The following is a 23,854-nucleotide window of genomic DNA, read 5'->3' as shown; positions in this document are numbered from 1 at the left end:
TTCTAATTCTTTCACCATCCCTAGTGAAAATTTGTTGGGTATGTTGTTGACCATCATAACTTCGAAGATGCTATCCTTTACCTGGGCCTGCGTTTATTTGAAAAAGAATTGAGACAGCCACATCCTGAATTTCAAATGACCCTGCTATCCTCGGTGTAATCAACCACCAGAGCCCAATACATGTGCATTCTAACAGTCGCTGTCTAGTCAGCTAGTGATGAGCTGTGTGTACGGCAATACGTTTCCAAATTTTTTTCATAAGAACAAAATTAAAACTCTTGTCTTATGATGTCATTTGAATGCAAATAGTGCAATATTTGCCAGTGTTTCAAGGTCTAAGATGGGTTAGACGGAATCTATTCATTCCCTGGCGCATGTGCTAACTTACTGAGGACTTCTTTTTAGTTTCACTCCATAGTCATGTTTCCTTGAAAACAGGAACACAAATAGGCTAATCAGTCCTTTGGCCCTGCTATGTCATTCAATATGATCATTGCTGAACATCCAACTTGGTACCCAGTTTCCACTTTCTCCCCAAACCCTTGATCCTTTCAGCTCAAGAACTATAAACTCCTTAGGTGTGCTGCTTCTTTTGGCCAATCATATTCCCAGGATCTAATAGTGTCCCTAATTTATGGTTTTAAGCCATAATGGGCCACCTTTTCCCATTTTATTTTTGTGTCAAGCAGGAATGAACAAATGTTGAAGTTCCTCCATGTGCTCTTTAAATATTTGCTATCGAACTAGGAACAGAAGTAGGTAACTCAGTCCCTCAAGCCTACTCTGCCACATACTATGATCATACCTGATTTAATCTCAACCTCAATTTCACTTTCTTATCCGATCCCCATAACTCTTCAACCCATTACTAATCAATAATCTCTGAAATTTACTCAATGTCCTGGCATCACCCACATTCTGAATAGTGAATTCAACAGATTCATGACTCTTTGAGAGAAATAATTTCTCCTCATTTCTGTTTTAAATCTGTTACCCTGATCCTAAAGCTATGACTTCTCGTTCTAGAATGCCCCACATGAGGAAATGTCCTCTTTACATCTACTTTGTCATTCCCCTGTAGTATCTGAACAATCTCAAATAGATCTCCTCTCATTTTTCTGAATTCCAGAGAATATAGGCTTAAACTACTGAATCTCTATTTGTAAGACATCTCTGGAATCAATCTAGAGAACCTTCTCTGAACTGCCTCCAATGCAACTACATCCCTCCTCAAGTAAGGGGCCAAAAAACTATATGCAGTACTCAAGATACAGTCTCACTAATGCCTTGTGCAGCTGCAGCAACATTTCTTTTACATTCAATTCTTTTAGTAAAAAGTGTCAAAATTCCATTGCAGTTCCCCAATTTATCATAACCAGCTTGTGCCCTGCACCACGAGAATATAGAAGGCATGGTTAGTAAGTTGGCAGATGACACCAAAATTGGTGGCATAATGGACAGTGAAGAAGACCATCTAAGATTACAAGGAGATCTTGATCAGTTAGGTCAATGGGCTGAGGAGTGGCAGAAGGAGTTACTTTGGATAAATGTGAGGTATTGCAATTTGGTTTAAAAAAAAGGCAAGACTTATTCAATTTAAATAGGCACTTGGGTAGTAGAACATAGAGACCTACAGGTTCAGGTAAATAATTCTTTGAAGTTTGTGTCACTTGGACAGGATGTTGAAGAAGATGTTTAGCACACTTGTCTTCATTGCTCAGACCTTTGTGTATTGGAGTTGGGATGTTCATGTTCAGGTTGTACAAGACATTTGTGAGGCTCCTTCTGGAGCACTTTGTCCAGTTCTTGTCGCCCTTTTATAGGAAAGATATTAGTAAGCTAGAGAGGGTTCCGCAAAGACTTACTAGGATGTTGCCAGGAACGGAGGGTTTGATTTATAAGAAGCTGAAGAGGCTGCGACTTTTTTTCACTGGAGTGTAAGAGGTTGAGGGGTGACCTTATTGACGTTTATAAAATCAAGAGGAAGTATAGATAAAGGCAAGTGTCTTTTCCCTAGGGTTGGGAATTTCAAGACGAGGGGACATATTTTTAAGGTGAGAGGAGAAAGATTTAAAAAAAGACATGAGGGGCAACTTTTTCTTTTACTCAGAAAGTGATTCATGTGCAGAATGAACTTCCAGAGGAAGTGGTGGATGTGGGTATAGTTACAATGTTTAAACGACATTTAGATAAGTACATGAACAAGACATTCTGAAATAGTAGGAACTGCCGATGCTGGAGAATCTGAGATAAAAAGGTTTGGAGCTGGATGAACACCGCAGGCTAGGCAGCTTCTGAAGGAGGGTCTAGAGCCGAAATGTCAGCTTTCCTCCTCCTCTGATGCTGCTTGGCCAGCTGTGTTCATCCAAAACTACACCTTGTTATCTCATGAATAAGACATGTTTGGAGGGATATGGGCTGGGTGTGGACAGGTGGGATGAGTTTATTTTGGGATTATGGTTGGCATGGACAGGTTGGCCTTGCCATAAGTCTGACTCTATCGTAGTTTCCTTTCAGATTCAGGACCCTAGTCTCAGAATAAGTTACATCACTCTCCATCTTAATGAGGAATTGTGTCATACAACATTCTCCCTTTCTCAAAGGGGCTTGCACAGCTGTGTTTGCAAGTTATCCCTTTCTCATTTCACAATCTCTATAATGACAAGGTTAGTTTTCTCACTCTAATTTTGAATATATACATCAGATCTCTTGATGACATTTTATTTTAATGAGGAAAAGCAATGCTTAACTTTTAAAGAGGCCTACACATGGACAGCTCCAGATTTTTTTTTCTAAGCTATGTGTTTAAAACAAAATATACACATGGAGGAAGAGTTTTTTTTAACATCTCTGAAGAGATCTTTTTTAAGTTGTGGAAGAGAGTTCTTTTTTAATGGAGTTGTGTCAACAGAGCTTTTGGAGAGACCTACATGTGGACGGCTCTGAAGTGAGCTTTTTTTTTAATCAGAGGATTGAAAACTGTTTGCTGGACTGCTTGAGGAGGAGACATTTTAATTCGATTGTTCAGCAATGTCGTTGGATTTATTTAATGTTTTTATATGTTTGAATTTTTCACCTATGCTTAATAACAATTCTTTGGTTAAGGAAAGGTAGTTAATATATAAGGTGCTGTTGGAATCTGCTTTTTTTTAGGTTTGACGGCATTGAAAGCGTACAAGAGACACAAATTGAGATGGTTAGTAGATTTAGAGATGTGATCACACAGCAAAATCAGTCTGATAGGTGGATAACTGTCAGGAAAGGTAAGAAGGTAGTTCAGAAGTCTCCTGTAGCTATTCCTGTCTCAAACAGATATTCAGTTTTGGGTACAGTTCGGAGGGATAGTCTTTCAGAAGAAAATAGAAGAGGCAGTCAGATCTTGGATGCTAGAATTGAACCACATGTTAGGCAGGGTTTAAATAAATTTAAAAGAATAATTGTAATGGGGATTCTCCTATTAGGGGCACAGACAGGAGACTCTGTGGCAGCAAGCATAAATCTAGGATCATATATTGCTTTCCTAGCGCCAGGATCAAGGACGTCTCAAACATCTAAGTCATATTCTTAAAGGGGAGAGTGAGAAGCCAGAAGTTATTGTATCCATTAGTAGGAATGACATAGTTAGGGAAAAGATTAAGTCTTTACAGATCTTCAAAAGTACTAATCTCTGGATTACTCCTGGTGCCAAGCTTGTCTGAGGTAAGGAATAAAAGGATAAAGGAGATAAATCAGTGGCTGAAAACGTAGTGTAATGTTCAGGAATTCAGGTTCTAGGATCATTGGGACCTCTCTGAGGCAAAAAAGACCTTTTCAAACGAATGCGTTTCTTCTAAACTGGAAAGCGATCAGTATCCTCGGGGGGAGATTTTGGGGGGACGTGGAATCTTAAATATTCGAATAATTAGAAAGATGGATGAGGGTACTTCTCAATGTGAAAAGACATACAAGAAGAAGTCAGAGAACAAAGTAACTGAAGAATTAAACTGCATTTGTTTCAGTGCAAGGGGTCTGGTAAGGCTGATGAATCATAGAATCCCTACAGTGTGGAAACAGGCCCTTTGGCCCAACAAATTCTCACTGAACCTCAGAACTTCCCACCCAGACTCATCCCCCTGTAACCCACCTAATCTACATCTGCCTAGACAGTATAGACAATTTAGCATGGCCAGTCCACCTAACCTGCACATTCTTGGACTGTGGGAGGAAACCGGAGCACCTGAAGGAAACCCACACAGACATTGGGAGAATGTGCAAACTCCATACAGTCAGTCACCCAAGGATGGAATCGAACCTGGGCCCCTGGCGTTGTGAGGCAGCAGTGCTGACCACTGAGCCACCGTGCCTCCCAAATCTGTGAGTAGAAGAAGTATAGTCAGGTGAACTCGGGGCATGTCTAGGAACATGGGATTGCAATATCATAGCTATTACCCAAAACTGATTGAGGAATAGCCAGGATAGTGTAAAAAGTTTGAATGGTGAAGAATTTATTAAATGTGTCAAGAAAATTTTCTCTACCAATATGTAAATATTTCTGCTAGAGAAGGAGCAAAAATTGATCTTCTTTTGGGTAATGAGCTGGGCAAGTGACTGGGGTGATAGTAGGGAAACATTTTGGGTGTAATGGTCATAATTCTATTAATTTTAAAATGTTCATGAAAATAGATAAGGCTTTCATAAAAGTTAAAGTTTTTAATCGGAGTAAGGCAAATTTTAATGGTATGGGACAAAAACTTTCAAAAAGTTGAATGGAGTAGGCAGTTTGGAAGTAAAGGGACATCTGACAAGTGGGAGGCTTTCGAAAGTGTAATAGTGTGAGTTGAGTCATTGTGAGTCTATCAGAATGTAAGGTAAAGCTGGTAGGATTATGGAACAATAGATGAATAAAGATATTGAAATCAAGAATAAAAAAAATCATATGTTTGTTATAGACAACTGGCGTCAAATGAATTTCTTGAACAATATAAAGGGTGTAGGGGCATTTTTAAGAGCAAAATCAGAAAGGCAAAGGGAGAAATTGGATAGCCTTGGCAGACAAATTTAAGGATAATCTGAAGAGATTGTACAAATACATTAAGACTAAGAGAACATTTAGAAAGAGATAAAGGAGCAAAGAGGTCAACTTTCTGTTGAACCTCATGAGGTCAGACAGATCTAAATGAATATTTCGTTCCAGCTTTTATTGTGCAGAAAGGAATGGAGGCTAGAGAGCACAGTGAAATAAATATTGATGTTTTGAAGATAGTTCATATTACAGAAGAGGATATTTTCAAGGTTTTGGAAATATAAAGACAGATAAATCTCCAAGACCCAATCTAGTGTTTATCCAGGACATTGTAGCAATTTAGGGAGGAAATTGTGGGACCCCTGTTAGAAATATTTGTATCATCTGTAACTATGGGTGAGGTGCTGGATGACTGGAGAGTGGCTAATGTTGTGTCTTTGTTTAAAAAGGGATGTAAGGAGAAGACTGGGAATTATTGAACCTGAGAGTCTGACTTCAGTGATCAATTTGCTGTTGGAGGTGACACTGAAAGATAGGATTTATGTGTACTTGGAGAAGCAGGAATGATTAGGGATAGTTTGCATGGTTTTTTTTGAGGGAAGCCATGCCTCTCAAACCTTTTTGAGTTTTTTGAAGAAGTAGCCAACAAGATTGATGAGGGCAGAGTGGTGATATTGTTTACTTGGACTTCGGTATAGTAAAGCATTTGACAAGGTTTCGCATGGTAGACTCGTTAGTAAGGTTAGATCACATTTCTTATAGACATCAGCATGTACTTTCTTCCTGGAATTCATCTACTACAAGTTTGAAAGTGCCAGCTCCTGTAGCAGCTAAAGCAAAAGCCACAGCCAAATAAAACCATAGATGTTTGGCCAAAGGCCCCTCATCACAGGCTTGGCAACCGCAGAAGAAGACATGGTTTATCCTGTCTTGTTTCACTGTGGATTCTCTGACTGTGGCTAATTAAGTGACTGAATAAATTTAAAGGGCAAACAGCCTTGTGGTGAAGAGGTTGTGTCCTTGCTTCTTGGTAGGAAGGCCCAGGTTTGTGTTCCATCTGCTTTGAGCTGTGTTAAAACATGTCTGAACAGGTTGGCAAAAAGTAATTTAAAGGGGAATAGGTGCTCTTGGATTGTGGAATGAGCTGTGCTTTTGAGTAATCAATAAACTTTATCTGCAACGATAAAACTTCCTGAATTCTATGTTGCCAATTGCCTTAGATTTGAATTGACAGAGATCATTCAACTGTTTGAAAAAGGTGCCCAATTAATTGGAATCTATTAGTCTTTGCCCGTGGCTATGCAAAAGTTTTATTTTTGAGTGTACATCCAATTATCTTTGACTGTTACTATTGAGCTTGTATGCACCACCCTTTCAGGCAGTGCATCCAGGTCATTAAATCGGACCATGTTTGAAAAAGATTGATACTTTTTGTGGAAACTATCTTGTAAATAAATTTTAGTGCCGGCTCTATCCCGATGATTGGCACACTACCTTACTTAGAAGGTCTTGGGTTCGAGTCTCACTTGAATATAAAAGAGTTAGTTGAGCTGACACTCCCAGTCCACTGCTCCGGAAGTGCTGCACTGTCACATGCCTTTTGGATGAGGCATTAAATTGAACCCTTGTCTGACCTCAAAGATGAAACTGAAACATCCCATGGTACTATTTTAAACAAGAACAAAAGAGATCACCCTGGCGTCATAGCCATTATACATCTTTCAAACACTATCACAAAGAAATCAGCCTTGGGTAGCATTGTAGAACAGAGAGTCCTAGGGGTTCGGGTACATTTTTCTTTGAGGTTTACATCACAGGTAGACAGGGTGGTTAAGAAGACATTTAGCACACTTGCCTTCATTGCTCAAACCTTTGAGTACAAGAGTTGTGATGTGATGCTGAGGTTGTACATGATGTTGCTGAGGCCTCTACTGCAGTACTGTGCCCAGTTCTGGTTGCCCTGTTATAGGAAGAGTATTATTAAGTTGGAGAGGGTTCAGTAAAGATTTACCCAACATGTTGCCAGGAATGGAGGGTTTGAGTTATAGCATTGGAGGTTTTTAAAATCATGAGAGGTATAGATAAGGTGTATGGTGGATGTCTTTTCCCTCGGGTGGGAGATTTCAAGACTGGAGTGCATATTTTTAAGGTGCGAGAAGAAAAATTTAAAGAAGACATGGGCAACTTTTTTTACACAGAGATGGTTTGTGTGTGGAATAAACCTCCAGAGGAAGTAGTAGCTGTGGGTACAGTTACAACATTTAAAAGACATTTGGATGAGTACATGAATAAGCAATGTTTGGAAGGATAGGGCCACGTGCAGGCAGGAGGCACAAGTTTAGATTGGTCCGAAGGGTCCGTTTCCATGCTGTATATCTCTGACTCTAAACAGATTATTTTGATATTAACATATTGCTGCCTGTGGGAATCTGCAGTGCTCAAATTATTCACTTTATCTCCTACATTACTACGCTAATTCAAAAGGATTTCATTAGCTATAAATCACTTGGAGATGCACTGAAGTTGTGAAAAATTAAGCCTTTCTTTCTTAATTTCTTTGCTTCAGTAATTATTACCAAGGGGCTGTCTGTTCAAAAAGTGGTACTGATAGTTTTAAACTTGAAGAGTAGAATATAGAATATAAGTGGTTACTGGTCAGTGTGAAAATACAGGAATTTAGTATCAGGTAAATAATGTCAGAGGGTAAGCTGGTGCAGGCCAGTAAGTGAAAAGATGATGGGTGAAAGGAACATGCTGTGATTTAGCATATAGACAATGCAGAGCTCTGGACGAGCTCAAGTTTATAGATAATACAAAATTGGATGACCAGCAGAATAGTGGACATTACACGGATGAAGATTTCAGCAGTAGATGAGTTGAGCTGGAACAGAGATGGCAATATTACTGCCACTGTGACGACTTGCATGGTAACTACAGCTGAAGTTGCAATGCAATTATGTCCAGAGTGGGATGAATCCTCCTTCCCCCTCCCCATTTCAGAAGAAGGGTCTTGACCTGAAACGTCAATTTTCCTGCACCTTTGATGCTGCCTGGATTGCCGTGGTCCTCCAGCTCCACACTGTGGTATCTATTGAGTTGCATTTGCTAAGATAGTGCAGAGTCATTTCAAATGGGTTTCAAGTGGAAAATAACCAGCATTTGGACTTTGGATGTTTCTGTGGGATGACCTTGGTCGGCACAGTAACTCAGTGGTTAGCACTGCTGCCTCACAGTGCCATGTACTCGGGTTCGATTCCTGCCTTGGATGACTGTCTGTGTGGAATTTGCACGCTCTCCCTGTGTCTGCATGGGTTTCCTCCCACAGTCCAAAGATGTGTGGGCTAGGTGGATTGGTTGTGGGGAGTGAACCTGGGTGAGAAGTTGTTTGGAGCGCTGGTGTGGACTCGATGGGCCGACTGGCCTGTTTCCACACTGTAGGGATTCTATGATTCTGTGACTAGGGAGAAAATAGAGCCCCTGAAAGATCACCGAGGCTGTCTACATGTGGAACCGCAGGAGATGGGTGAGATTCTAAATGAGATTTCACATCCGTATTTACTGCGCGGAAGGTTATGGAAGCCAGAGAACTTGGAGAAACAAATTGTGATATCTTGAGAAGTGTCTATATCACAAAGGAGGAGATGCTGAACTTCTTAAAGGTGGATAAATCCCTGGGACTTGATCACGTGTATTCTGGAACATTATGGGAAGCTAGGGAAGAGATTGCAGGGGCCCTTGCTGATAAGTCCAAATGTTGGTTATTTTCCATTTGAAACCCATGACTCTGCAGCATCTCAACACATGCAGCTCAGTGGGATTCCTTCCACTTTGGACAAAGTTGCATTGCAACTTTGAGTGTAGTTAGCATGCATGTCATCACAGTGGCAGTACTGTAGCCATTTATTACAAAGGAGGAGGTGCTGAAAGTCCTAAAACGCATAAAGGCAGTTAAGTCCCCCGACCTGATCAGGTGTATTCTAGAACTTTATGGGGATCTAGGGAAGAGATTGATGGGCCACTTGAAAAGATATTATCATCAGTAGCTATGAGTGAGGTACGAGAAGACTGGAGGGTGGCTAATGTGCCATTACATAAGAAAGGTGGTAAGGAAAAGCTGGGGAACTTTGGACCAGTGAGTCTGACGTCAGCGCTGGGTAAGTTGTTGGAGGGAAATCTGAGGGAAAGGATTTACATGTACTTGAAATAGCAAGGACTGATTAGGGATAGCCAACATGGCTTTCTGCATGGGGAATTGATCGGTTGAGTTTTTTGAAGAAGTGACAAAGATGTTTGATGAACGCAGAGCGGTAGACATTGTCTGTTAGCAAGGTGCTTGACAAGATTTCACATTGGTAGACTGATTAGCGAGGTTGTAATCTGAGGGATCTAGCCATTTGGATACAAAATTGGCTTGAAGGTAGGAGACAGTGAATGGTATTGGATGGTCGCTTTTCAGACTTGAGGCATGTTACCAGCAGTGTGCCATGAGGATCGATGCTGGTTCCATTGCGTTTTGTCATTTATACAAATGATTTGGATGTGGATATAGGAGGAATGGTTAGTTAGTTTGCAGATGACACCAAAATTGTTAGTATAGTGAACAATGAAAGAGACCTTGATCAGATAGGCCAATGGGCTGAGGAATGTCAGATAGAATTTGATTTAGGTAAATGTGAAGTGTTGCATTTTGCAAGGCAGATCAGGTCAAATCTGATACAGGTAATGGTAGGGCCCTGGGGAATGTTGCTGAGCAACAAGACCTTATGGGTGCAGGTTCATAATTCATTGAAAGTGGAGTTGCAGATAGACAGGGTGGCGAAGGAGGCATTTGCTATGCTCGCCTTTATTGGTCAATGCATCGAGCATAAGAGTAGGGATGTTATATTGCAACTGTACAGGACATTAGTTAGGTGTGAGGCTGGAAAAGCATAGCAGGTCAGACTGCATCAGAGAGCAGGAAAGTCAACGGTTCAGGCTGAAGCCCTTGCTCAGGACGGGGGAGGGGAGCCTAGAAATAAATAGAGGGACGGGGTGGGGGCAGGGGAAAGGTTAGGAGAGATAGTGATAGGTGAATGGAGGAAAGAGTTATTGTGATTGGTCTGTGGGAAGCATGGAGTGGATAGGTGAGTAGGAAGATGGACAGATTAGGACAGGTCAGGGAGGTGAGGAGGAGGGAAGTCTGGACATTGGATAAGGTGGAGATGGAAGGATTTTGAAGCTGGTGAGGTCAGTGTGGAGACCATTGGGCAGTAAGTTCCCAAGGCAAAAGGCAAAATATCGGTGGCCTTCCTCCAGTTTATGTTTGGCCTCATTCTGACAATGGAGGAGGCCAAGAATGGACATGTCATCAGGGTAGTAGGAGGGGGTGTTAAAAGGGATGGCACCCAGAAGATCAGGTTGGTTGATGCGTACAGAGTGCAGATGCTCCGCGAACCAGTCTCTGATATAGAGGAGACCACATCGGGAGCAACGGATACAATAAATCAGGTTGGATGAAGTGCAGGTGAATCTCTGCTGGATCTGGAAGGATTGTTTGGGGCCTTGGACGGAGCTGAAGGGGGACGTGTTGAGGCAGGTGTTGCACTTCATGCAGTTGCAGGGAAAGGTGCTGAGTGTGGTGGAAGGATTGGTGGGGAGTATAGAATTGACGAGGGAGTCATGGAATGAATGGTCCCTGTGGAAAGCGGACAGGGGTGGTAGGGTCTAGTTGTAGATGGTGTAAATGTCAGAGGGTGATGCGTTGGATGTGGAGGTTGTTGGAGTGATACAGGGGGGACTCTTTCCTTATTTTTGTTGGGAGGAGGGGTTTGAGGGCAGAAGTGTGGGAAATGGAGGAGATACAGTTGAGGACATCCCTAATTCCAGACAAAGGGAAATTACAGTCCCTAAAGTAGGATGATATCTCTGATGTCCTGGAGTAGTACACCTCATCCTGGGAGCAGATATGGCAGAGGCAGAGGAATTGGGAGTCTGGGATAGCATTTTTCAGGAGGGTGGGTGAGATGAGGTGTAGTTGAAGTAGTTGTGGGAGCCAGTGGGTTTGAAATGGACGTGGGTGGTGATTTGGTTTCTGGAGATGGAGACGGAGAGGTCCAAGAAGGGGAGGTGGGTGTCGTAAATAGTCCAGGTGGATTTGAGGGTGGGGTGGAAGGCGTTAGTGAAGTTGATGAACTGCTCAAGCTCTTTATGGGAGCATGAGGCCAAACCACGATGGAGAAAGATGTGAGGGATAGGGCTGATGTAGTTGTGGAAGAGGGACTGTTCCACAAATCCTACAAAAAGGCAGGCATAGCTCAGACCCGTGCGGGTGCCCATGTAGAAAGTGGGAGGAATCGAAGGAAAAGTTGTTGAGAGTGGGGACCAGTTCAGCCAAGAGTCAAGTCAACGGTTCAGGCTGAAGCCCTTGCTCAGAACGGGGGAGGGGAGCCTAGAAATAAATAGAGGGACGGGGTGGGGGCAGGGGAAAGGTTAGGAGAGATAGTGATAGGTGAATGCAGGTAAGAGTTATTGTGATTGGTCTGTGGGAAGCATGGAGTGGATAGGTGAGTAGGAAGATGGACAGATTAGGACAGGTCAGGGAGGTGAGGAGGAGGGAAGTCTGGACATTGGATAAGGTGGAGATGGAAGGATTTTGAAGCTGGTGAGGTCAGTGTGGAGACCATTGGGCAGTAAGTTCCCAAGGCAAAAGGCATGGAGGGGGAACTGGTTGGGCCTATGGAAACGTGAACTGCAAGAACCTGTTATTTTGCCTTAGGCGCTTACAGTGCAATGGCTACAACATTGAGTTCACCAGCTTCAAAGTCCCTCCACTGTCTACATTATCCCATGTCCAGCCCTCCCCATTGTCCTCACCTCCCTGACCTGATCTAACCTGTCTATCTTCCTACTCACCTATCTGCTCCACCCTGAATAGACTGGAGCTATTTTCCCTGGAGCGTTGGAGGCTGAGGGGTGACATGATAGAGATTTACAAATTCATGAGGACATGGCCACAGTGAATAGCCAATGTCTTTTTCCCTGGGGTAGGGGAGCCCAAAACTAGAGGGCATAATTTTAAGGTGAGAGGGGCAAGATTGAAACAAGACATAAGGGACAACATTTTCATACAGAGGGTGGTGTATTTATGGAATGGGCTGCCAGCGGAAGTAGTGGAGGCTGGTACAATTACAAGATTTAAAAGGCATCTGGATGGGTACATTGACAGAAACGTTATATAGGGATATGGGCCAAATGCTAACAAATGCGACTAGATTCATTCAGGATATCTGGCCAGCATGAACGAATTGGACCTGTTTCCATGCTGTACAGCTATATGACTCTATGACCATTCCAGGAAAATGAAAAACTACATGTAAATTAAGAAAGTTAACAAAAGAACACTTTACTTCTATACTTTACGTGTAGGCAACATGGTTAATATATACATTGAGGTTTTATGCCTGGCTTTTGTCTTTTCCTGGTATCGTCAAGTAAATTGTCTCTACAAGTTGGTGTCAGAAGTTGTCCCTATTGCAGGCTCGAAATTCCCAGCCCCAGGTGAGAAGTTGTCTGGGGTCGTCTTAACTCCACTTGAAATAGACACGCTAACGGGCTGTTTGAACATCTTGAGCACAATGGCCCTGTAGCCTTTGCAGGCAAAGAAATAGATGAAGGGGTCTAGGCAGCAGTTAAAGTTCATCACAGAAACTGTCACGTGTAGAGCTATTTGAAAGTTCTGTTGTTCCTGGCAGGATATTTCGTACTGCAACTTTTTGATCATGTGTTGCACAATGGCCACGTGGTAGGGAGTAAAACATATAAAGAACACGAAGAGTACAAGCAGGATTACGTTGTTGGCTTTTTTGTTTCTTCCTGATTTTTCAGTTAAGGGGTTCTCCTTTGCTGATCTGAAGAGTTTAGAACTGACTTTAGAGTAACAAAATAGCATGATAGCCACGGGGCACACGTAACCGATTACGCAAGCACCGAGCAGCATTTGTGGAAGGCTTGGAATATCCTCAAAATTTGGGTATTCCATGCATGTTAAGAAGTTGCCTTCAGCCAATTTCGACATTTGGACAAGCAGCAGTGGTACCGTCTGGCAAAGAATAATTATCCACACAATAGTGCAGATTTTCTTGACGTTGCGGACGTTTCTGAACTTAGAATGTCGGAACGGATATATTACCGCGAGCAATCGATCCAAACTTAAGCAGGTCATGAAGCTTACACTCGCATATATGTTGCTGTAACAAATTACTGCAGTAATTCTGCACATTGCTTCGCCAAATGGCCAGTTAAATCCTCGTGCATAGTATACTATTCGGGCAGGTAGAACAGCAGCGAAGAAAATGTCTGAGATCACCAGATTCATGGAGTAAAGTGTAGTCGAATTGATTTTTTTCTGCTTTTTTCTGATGGCGACTATGGCAAGGCCGTTGCCAAAAATGCCAACTATTGATATGACAGTATAGACTATTGGCAAAGCGATGCTGGCTGTTTGGTGGTGGCTGTACAGATTACACATTGAAGTGTTAGGGTGAGTTGTTGAATTATTCACAATCGAGCTTGCCTCCATGGAAACTGGAAATGCTGAATTTTTCACGGTCAAGTTTGTTCCCATGAGCCCTCCGGAAACTGGAACTGCTGAAGCTATATTAAACAAACAAATCTTAGTTTCAGTTCAGGATTTATCACAGATTTACCATTTATCACAGTCTGCTGTGGAAATGGTTCAGTAAACAAAGGACAAAAGAAGCGAGTTGTTAAGAACTGGAAATGGGCTGTCTGAAAGGGTGGCAGAAGCAAAATTAATCATACCTTTCAAAAGGGATTTTTGATAAATAGCTTTTTAAGTTCTTTTATAGCATGAGGGCAGCATTGGCAAGGCCAGCATTTGGTGCCCATCCTGAATTGCTCTTGAACTGAATGGCTTGTTTGGCTATTTTGAAAGGGTTGTTGAGAGTGAGCTAAAAGCTCTGGGTGTGGAGTCACATGTAGGCCAGATCAAGTAGGGATATCAAATTTCTTTCCTAAAGACCTTTTGTGAACTTTAAGTTCTTTAAGGACCGCAACTTTCCCCCCACGGTGATTGAGAACGCCCTTGACCGCGTCTCCCGCATTTCCCGCGACACATCCCTCACACCCCGCCCCCGCCACAACCGCCCCAAGAGGATCCCCCTCGTTCTCACACACCACCCTACCAACCTCCGGATACAACGCATTATCCTCCGACACTTCCGCCATTTACAATCCGACCCCACCACCCAAGACATTTTTCCATCCCCTCCCCTGTCTGCTTTCCGGAGAGACCACTCTCTCCGTGACTCCCTTGTTCGCTCCACACTGCCCTCCAACCCCACCACACCCGGCACCTTCTCCTGCAACCGCAGGAAATGCTACACTTGTCCCCACACCTCCTCCCTCACCACCATCCCAGGCCCCAAGATGACATTCCACATTAAGCAGAGGTTCAGCTGCACATCTGCCAATGTGGTATACTGCATCCACTGTACCCGGTGCGGCTTCCTCTACATTGGGGAAACCAAGCGGAGGCTTGGGGACCGCTTTGCAGAACACCTCCGCTCAGTTCGCAACAAACAACTGCACCTCCCAGTCGCAAACCATTTCCACTCCCCCTCCCATTCTCTTGATGACATGTCCATCATGGGCCTCCTGCACTGCCACAATGATGCCACCCGAAGGTTGCAGGAACAGCAACTCATATTCCGCCTGGGAACCCTGCAGCCATATGGTATCAATGTGGACTTCACCAGTTTCAAAATCTCCCCTTCCCCTACTGCATCCCTAAACCAGCCCAGTTCATCCCCTCCCCCCACTGCACCACACAACCAGCCCAGCTCTTCCCCCCCACCCACTGCATCCCAAAACCAGTCCAACCTGTCTCTGCCTCCCTAACCGGTTCTTCCTCTCACCCATCCCTTCCTCCCACCCCAAGCCGCACCCCTAGCTACCTACTAACCTCATCCCACCTCCTTGACCTGTCCGTCTTCCCTGGACTGACCTATCCCCTCCCTACCTCCCCACTTACACCCTCTCCACCTATCTTCTTTACTCTCCATCTTCGGTCCGCCTCCCCCTCTCTCCCTATTTATTCCAGTTCCCTCCCCCCATCCCCCTCTCTGATGAAGGGTCTAGGCCCGAAACGTCAGCTTTTGTGCTCCTGAGATGCTGCTTGGCCTGCTGTGTTCATCCAGCCTCACATTTTATTATCTTGGAATCTCCAGCATCTGCAGTTCCCATTATCTCTGATACCTTTTGTGAACTGTTCGTTTTAAAGGTAGCAGTGATAAAGAACTTCAGTTATGTGGAGACTAGAATCATGCGTGGATTGGTCTTTAGAATATAAAAGGTGAAGCAGATTTGTAATAAAGGTTGACTCCATTCAAACAATTCAAAAATTTGACAATCAGGAGAAGCTGCTTCCACAAGCAGGAGGCTTAACTTCCAACTAGCAAATGGATTAATAATACAGGCATAGATTGAAGGTAATTGGAGAAAGGAACAAATCAGATAGGAGAGCTTTTTTTAAGCAACAGCTTTCTATTATCTGGAATGTGCTGACTGAAGGAAAAGTGGAAGCAGATTCAGTAGTATTATTCACAGTGGAATTGGATGTCCACCTGAAAGGAGAAAACGTATTGTAGGGCTATGAGGATGGCACTTCAAACAGTACAGCAGTCGATCAGTACTGTGCTGAGATTTTACTCTGAAGTTCTGAGCAGGATTTGAACCCACAACTCGGTATGTTGGACATTGACTAAGGACAGCACTGAGCCTGGTGTTGATGCACATGATAGACTACATTGCTTTTTCCCCATTGACTTATACCATTGGCTTTTATAACTTGAGTTGTTCTTGGTCATAAAAGACAGCACGCTTTGTGATATTACAGGCGAAATCCACAGTCTAGTAAGAAAACCAAACTGATTTTACCGAGTAACTTACTATCTTTCAGTGAAGACATGCATATATGATACCTACAAAAAGAAGTTTGACTGAATATTTGTTGTACAAACTGTCTTTCATTGCTAGAGGTATTTTACTGTGATATGACAATCTGCAAGCATTTTTGCTATAAACCTTTATTTTTTAATTTTTTAAAAACTGAACACCACAGTAAAAGAAGAAATCTTCAGTGACATGATGCTTTGTTTTCATTATGATAGTTTTTTGCTTAGTTGTGAAACCATTTGAAACCTTTCATCTTGTTATCGGAATCTATCTTTAACCCAGATTTCGTTCACCTATTTAATGTTCGCTTTATGTCATTTGATAATTCTCTGAAACACAAATGTTACGGGGTTGGGGGCAGAGAGACCTGGGTGTAAATATGCACTGAGCATTGAAAGTGGCAGGGCAGGTAGCGAGGACAGTAACTGTTTTTAAAAAAATGTGTACAAGATCAGGGAGGAGATGTTGCATTCGCATAAGTGACTATTAGACCTCAACTTGAAAACTGTCTACAGTCCTGGATTATAGGAAAGATGTGAGTACATTGGAAAGAGTGCAGAAGTACCATCCAAGAGTGGTTTCAGAGGTGAGGAGCTTCAGTTCTGAAGATAGGTTGAAGAAGTTTGAACTGTTCTGTTTGGAGAGAAGGCATCTAAGAGGAGATCTGTTAGAGGATTTCAAAATCATGAATACCTGGATAGATTACTTTGGAAAACATTGTTCTCGCTTAGAATAAGGACAAGATCAAGGGATCATGATTTAAAGGGATCAGCAAAGGGAGGAAGAGTTAATTGAGGAAAAACCTTTTCACTTGTTGAATAGTTAAAGTTTGATGTGGAGGTACTGGTGTTGGACTGGGATGGACAAATTCAGAAGTCACTCAACACCTGTTATAGTGCAACAGATTTATTAGATATCACAAACTTTCAACACGCTTCTCCATCAGGTGAATGACCCCCTATCTGTAGTACAAAGTGACGAAGGAGCAACACTTCGAAAGCTTGTGATTTCAAATAAGCCTATTGGACTATAAAATGGTGTTGTTTGACTTCTGACTTAGTTATGGATATCCATACATATGGATTGCTCTGCCCAGAAATGCGGTGGAGGCATTCAGGAAGGCATTAGATAATTACTTACATAAAAATAATGTGCAGATATGGGGGAAAAGCAGGAGATAAGCACTAGATAATACCTGTTTAATGAGCTTGTGCAGGCACAAAAGGCTTAATGACCACCTTCTGAGCTACAATGCTTCTGTGATTCTGTGGCATTGCTGATGCTATACAAATACAAGTTGTTATTGCTTTACTAAAAATATTAATAGGAAATATATCTCCACCCTGACAGTGTCGAGAATATGGAATACACTTCATCTCAATCCTATTCATTTCGCCATTTTTCTGTCAATGAACTATGCTTTTCTGGTCCCATTATATTCTTTCCCTTTTTTGTCTATCCTATTTACTTTGTCTTTGCATTCTAAACTCACAAACCCAAGCCTTCAAGAAGCCTGATCTGCAACTGCCTTAGCATCTAATATTTCAGCACCACATTTGTACAAGTGTCTTTACTAATCTACAAGCAAACTAAAGGAATGGCACCTCATCTTTCATTTGGTCTCAAAATCAAATGCAAAGTATTTCAACTGCTCCTGATTTCGCAGGCAGACATTTTCTCTGCAAACATTGATAATAATTCTCTTGGTGTCATTTTCACGAACTCTGGATCAATCTTATTTGTTTATTTGTGTATTAAAATATCATACCAGATCATGCATAATCATCATGTGTCATATAATCACTTCTGCTTTTCAACCCATCCTTTTGCTGCTATCTTCAACCCTGATCTATTTTTGTGTCTACCTATTTGACAGAGTCGCAGGAGTGTTATGGTGCAGAAAGAACTCATCAGCTGTCCAAGTAAGCATCATAACATAAGTGCAATTTTCCTGCCTTTTCTCCATACCCTTGTACATTGTTCCTATTTAAATAATCATCCAATGCCTCCTTAATGCTTCAATGGAACCTCGCTCTGCCACATTTCTTGGCAGTGCATTCTAACCACTCATGATTTTCTTTTTCCTCCCATCACATTTGATCCTTTGCAAATCATTTTAAATCTGTGCCTTCTCATTCTTGATAATTTTATGATCAGTTTCTCCTTAATACTCTAAGCTCCACCCTGGTGATGTTGAAAACTTCTGTTGGATCTCCTCTCAACCTTCTCTCCATGGAGAATAGTTCCAACATCTTCAATCCCTTCTCATCCCTCGAACCATTCTTGTAAATCTCTTCGGCTGACCAAAGAGTTCACCTCCTCCCTGCAGTGTAGAGCTGTACACAGTACTGTAGCTGAAGTTTAATAAGTACCCTGTATAAAATTCAGCATAACATCCTTGCTCTAGTACTCCATGCCCCCACTAATAAAGCCTAGGATATTATATGCTTTATTAATCATTCTTCCTATCTGTCCTTCCACCATTAACATACTGTACACGTATACGGCTAGATCCCTCTTCTCCAGAACCCCATTTAGAATTGCACTCTTTAATTTATATTGTCTGCCCATGTTCCTCCAACTAAAATGCAAGACTTCATATTTCTCTGCATTGAACATCATCTGCCACCATTTGCCCATTCCACTAAACAGGCCACATCCTTTTGGAGTTCTGCACTCTGCTCTTCATTATTTAGTGCTTCCAACTTTTATAAAATCTGTAAACATTGAAACTGCCCCTTGCACATCAAGATCGAGATTCCTAATAGGAAACGCAAGGATCCTGATTACACTCCCCCGGGGATCGCTACTCCAGCCCGAAAATTATCCATTGACCATTACAGCCTGTTTTCTATCACTTAGCCAATTTTGTTACTTGCTACCAGCTTGCTGCCGTCACTTTTATTACATGAACTTTTCTCACAGTTTTGTTGTGTGGCACTGTATCAAATGCCTTTTGGAAATCTATATACACCATATCAACAACATTTCACTCATTGACCCTTTCTGCCAACTGTTAGATCTTTAGCTTCTTCCAGTTCTAATGAAATATAGACCTGAAACACAGTATTGTTCTGTAGGTGCTCTCCGACTGTCAATTATCTGCCCAATGTATTCTGCATTCATTTTAGATTTCCAGCACCTGCTTTTGCTTTTGTCTTCATTAATTTTCTTCAGCTCTCTAATCTTTTGTTCAGTCAACGTCCTTTCCCTCCTTTTAATGTTTCTCTATTGTGTTCCTAGCTACCATTTCAAAGACTGATCAGTCATCAGCAGCCATACTTAGCGAATCTTAAAATTAATAGATTATTCTGTAGCTGTTAAAATGTTTTTTGTTATGCCTACATTGGTCTTCATTCAATAACATTCTATAATGGGTGCTACAGTGGCTCAGTGGTTACCACTGTTGCCTCACAACACCAGGGACCCAGGTTCAATTCTAGCCCCGGGTGACTGACTGTGTGGAGTTCACACGTTCTCCCTGTGTCTGCGTAAGTTTCCTCTGGGTGCTCAGGTTTCCTCCCACAGTCCAATGATGTGCAGGTTAGGTCAACTGGCCATGCTAAATTGCCCTGGGGGGCCAGGGATTTGCAGTTTAAGTGGATTAGCCATGGGAAATGCAGGGTTACAGGGATAGAGTAAGTGGTGGGTCTGCGTGGAATGCTCTTTAGACAGTCAGTGTGGACTTGTTGGGCTGAAGGGCCTGTTTCCACACTGTAGGGATTCTATGATTCTATAACCTATTATGACATATGGCTGTTGTCTGTTCATGTCTTACCACCAAGGCTTCGTCATCGATAGTTCTGACAACTTTCACTATCTGAGAAATAACTATCATCCCTACCTCTACACTTTTTAAAATCTTGATTAGAGCAGATTCTGTGTACAGTTATGTCCTCTGTATTGTATATATGAAGGTGCTGGAGAAAGTGTAAAAATAAGATTAACAATAATACTGAGTTATTCCATCTATTAGAAACGACAGAACAGGCTGGGACTTTTTTTCCGAAAAAGCATTTTGTGCAACTTCGCTATCAGTCTCAATCACATTTATACATTCACAGCATAAATTAGCAGTAACGATATGTGACACTGACTGTGACATGTGCAAGTGACATTTTACTCATCCCTGTGTTGAAATCCTCCATAACCTTGCCCCTGCCTATTGCTATAATCTCTACACCCTCATCCCTTCTGGAGAATTGGCATTGGTCCACTTTTTGACCTCTCATACATTCTTGATTTCTTTTGTCCATCAACAACACCTGTGCTTTCAGCTCTATCAGCCATTTGTCCCAGAATTCCCCTTCCTATACTTCACAGCATCTCATTGTTTCTTCAAAATATTCCTTAAATCTTTGAATTGTTCTGCTGTCTCATTCTTTTGCTCACTGTCAATTTTTTTTACCTGATAATGCTTCGATGAAGCACTGTGGGAAGTGTTATTAATCTATAGATGTTACATAATAGCAAGTTGCTGTTTCAAGAGAAGCCTATTGTAGAGAAGCTATGCTAAATCTGCGAGCAGCCTTAATTATACTGCACTTGGTGCACTGAACATTTCTGCTTTCCATAACATAAGAAGGATATAGAGGCACAAAGGAGAGGCAAAAAAGATTTGCGAAATGTCACATGCTGGAACTGATAGGGTACAACTGTCAAGCATTAAGAGAGAAGTAGTTGGGACCCCTGAAAATAAATTAAGGTTAAGGGTGTTCTGACAGAGCTTTAAAATTGTAATGGAGTTCAATAAGGAATTCAATAAAACTAATTACGTCAATTTAGTGATCTTAAAACAAGTTTATTAAGGACTCCAGGAAAAGCCTTTTGAGAATTATAAATTCTCTACCTAGAGAGAGGTACAGAGGTACAAATGTCGTACTTCTTGTGGTATAATAGTAGTGCCCCTACTCCTGGACCAAGAGGCACAGGTTCAAGTCCCACCTGCTCTAGAAGTGCATAATAACATCACTAAACAGGTTGATTAGAAAAATTGGTTAATAAGGAAAGGTACTTTGCTGCTTTCTGTCATTCCTTGCTTATGAAGTGCATATTTGAAAGGAATAATTTGCTGCAAGACAGATTCCTTTAATTCTAAATAATTGGAGAAGCTTCTGAAGGTTTTAACAGAAAGCTAAGCATATAAGAGAGAAAGGAATTGAAGGATATGCTGATAAAGTCAGATTGAGGAGGTTGGGAGAAAGCTTTTGAGTGGTATATTTACCAGACAGCAGTTGACCAAATGGCATGTTTTGGTTCTCTAATTATGATGTAGTACATATATAATATAAAATGCATCGCAGCAGCTCAACAAGCCTCTTTCAACAATACCTGCCAAATCCAGAACCTCAGTTAGTTAGAATCGCAGCTTGTTCATGCGGATACAAGTCGCACACCGTCTTTCACTGTAGCTGGGTCAAAAACTTTGGACTCCCTTCTTCACAGTACAGGTATATCTATAGAAAATGGACAGCAGTGGTTCAAGGAGGCAGCTTGCAAGTATCCTCTGAAGGCAATTAAGGAGAGTGAGCAAATGCTGGCCTTGACAGGAATGTTCACATCCCATGATAAGATGAAAAACCTTTTTTGTTTAACTCTGCCTGGTGCATTAATACATTTGAATTAACTTATATTGTTTGCTAAGAAGGCATTCAAATAAATGGATTCATGCACTTTTTAAAAAAAAGTGCAAATTCATTACTAATATTTCACAATACAATCTCAACTAATTTGTGCGTGTAGGAGAAGCAGCTCAATCCAAGGACACTGCAGATCAAACTATTCACTTAATATGAAAAAGTTCTTAAATATAGTTCTTAACTACCATGGTTTCCTTATGGTGCTTGGAATAATGTAACGCTACTCGGATGAATCCTACGTTAATAAATACCACAAGTGCTAATCTGGTCACGTGTATTTAATTCTTGGTAGCTTTGTAAGTTTGTACACTGTTTCCCTCCTTTGCTTTTGAACTTCTACTTTCCAACCTCCAGTTCTGTCACACCTTTCCCCATCCTAAGCACGTTTCTTACTCCTATGTTACAAAATGCTTTTTCTGTGATAATGTTTATGAACAGTAGTTTAATAATGTAAGTATGTTGTATATTTCATATTGCATTGTTGGGGAAATTTGCATGACCTTTGCTGTTTCTCAGAATGTATTAATTTAAATTATCTGCCATGTTACAAACTGTATTTGAAGGTATACCATAATTATGAAAAGCCTTTTCTTAAATAAATTGCTGCATAATTTTTTTGATTGATTCATTCAACTACTTTTGTCAGAAATTAAAACTAATGATAGCTTTACATTGTTTTATAAAGAAACATTCTTGAAAAGGTATTTCACAAAGTGAATTAAATTTATCAATTTGCAACCACAAAAGCATATTATTTAAGCAGCAGTATGAGAATTGTGCCTCAAGGTAAAAATTTGAAGAAAGCCAACACGAGTAACCCACAAAATCATTTTACAAAAGGGGGTAAAATACTTCACTTAGTTCACAATTAAATTTTAAATTTTGAGAAAGAATCAGTACTTACACACTGAACACCTTTAATTTGTGTTTGTAGTTGGACTATCCTCTACGCTTCTCACGTTGTGTCAAATTGTAAATCGTTAACACTGAAGGCACCTGCCTTGTATCAGATAAAATTAGTTTTGACGTGTTAGCTTTTTTTAAAACTATGAGCTAAATCTTTAACTTGCTTATCGGTTTCCTGTGGTTTGGGCTGTTCCATGAGAGTGTGCAACACTTTGTCCATTGATTTCTGAGAAGTGAAACTTGAAATGATTCTCACTCATTGTGTTAGAAAATTCCTACCAATTATGAACAACAATAACTCAGAATTTGTGGCATTTCATGCATACACAATTGGCTTGACTATTTCCATCAAACTTCAGTTTGAATAAAAAATTTTCCCTGGGCGGACGAATTGATAAAAAGAGCAGAAGAACATCAGGACCTTGGTGAATTACAGGACCAGCAGTCCAATCCATGAGTTTTAAGAATTAGGAAGGAAGCAGCTAAGATGCAAAAGGAAATAAGATGAGTTAGAATCATATCAGAGAAGTGAAAAGACAAAAAAAATGATTGGATTGAGGGAAATTGAATAAAGACAAAGAACAAAGAGGAAATGAATAAAACCGTTTGGACATTAAAATATTCTCAAAACAGAATAAATAATCTATAAAAATATGACTCCACAGTTTGCTGTCTCGCCTAGAGAAGTTCATTGGCATTGCAGTGACTATATATTGTCTATCAAGGGTGATTTAAGTTATTAAGTACCAGCCTTACTCTGAGGCAAGTTTAATGGGTAATTAATATACTTGCAGTAACTTCACAAAACTCACAAAGACATTTGAGGATGAGTAGCTGTTTTTGAGTTTGAGGCAAAGAAGTCCATCCAACAACTTGTGGGTTTTCACAACTCATGAGAAATCTCTTTATCACCACTAATTGCTGAAAAATTTACACATCACTTGCAGTGTGCACCATTATACTCATTGTTATTTTTACAGCAAATTCTGCAGTGTAATGTTCAACGTAATTGAATCACCATTCCATAGGTACAAGTTGATTTATGAGAAGCCCCAGTTTGAATGTACAAATAAGAGAAAGTGCCTCCGTTCTGTACCTTTACGAGTTGTGTACAATTTGCTTTCAGAATTCAGCAGAGCTTGATGATTGGCTAAAACAAAAATGCGCCACAGGTTACCAAAGCCATAAGAAAATATGCAAACTACGTACTCAGTTCATTTTTAAAGGGATAGAATTGAAAAGCGTAGAGGGTAAGTTAAAGATCAGCAGCACCTTGGCATATTGACACTGTTCTCTTGCATCAGCTGGATATTTCATTCCACACTGGGTGTGTTTTTGACTAGGGATGAAAATA

The 23,854-nt window shown here is 41.2% G+C and overlaps 2 protein-coding genes across 4 annotated transcripts in view; one reads left to right on the top strand and one right to left on the bottom strand.

Moving 5' to 3' along the window:
- The window catches only part of ubac2 (UBA domain containing 2), a 206,402-nt gene that overhangs the window by 71,785 nt on the left and 110,763 nt on the right, over positions 1-23,854 (top strand). The gene's annotated exons all lie outside the window — the stretch shown is intronic.
- LOC125453558 (G-protein coupled receptor 183-like) lies at positions 12,407-22,586 on the bottom strand. 2 transcript variants are annotated; one of them, XM_059646465.1, is made up of 3 exons: positions 22,501-22,586; positions 21,287-21,411; positions 12,407-13,633 (listed from the first exon to the last, which is right to left on the bottom strand). In XM_059646465.1, the coding sequence occupies exon 3, from the start codon at positions 13,602-13,604 to the stop codon at positions 12,483-12,485; it is 1,122 nt and encodes a 373-aa protein (XP_059502448.1). In that variant the 5' UTR covers positions 13,605-13,633; positions 21,287-21,411; positions 22,501-22,586; the 3' UTR covers positions 12,407-12,482. The 2 variants fall into 2 exon arrangements, with proteins under 2 accessions (XP_059502448.1, XP_048389261.1); XM_048533304.1 differs by lacking the exon at positions 21,287-21,411 and having other exon boundaries at positions 22,499-22,542.

The sequence above is a fragment of the Stegostoma tigrinum genome, chromosome 6 (genome assembly GCF_030684315.1).
Source record: "Stegostoma tigrinum isolate sSteTig4 chromosome 6, sSteTig4.hap1, whole genome shotgun sequence".
Lineage (NCBI taxonomy): Eukaryota > Metazoa > Chordata > Chondrichthyes > Orectolobiformes > Stegostomatidae > Stegostoma > Stegostoma tigrinum.
The sequence above is the reverse complement of the archived record's forward strand: the minus strand, read 5'-3'. Positions and strand labels throughout refer to the sequence as shown.

Coding starts and splice junctions, on each gene's coding strand:
- LOC125453558 (XM_059646465.1), bottom strand. CDS start 13,604: ATGGGAACAAACTTGACCGTGAAAAATTCAGCATTTCCAGTTTCCATG.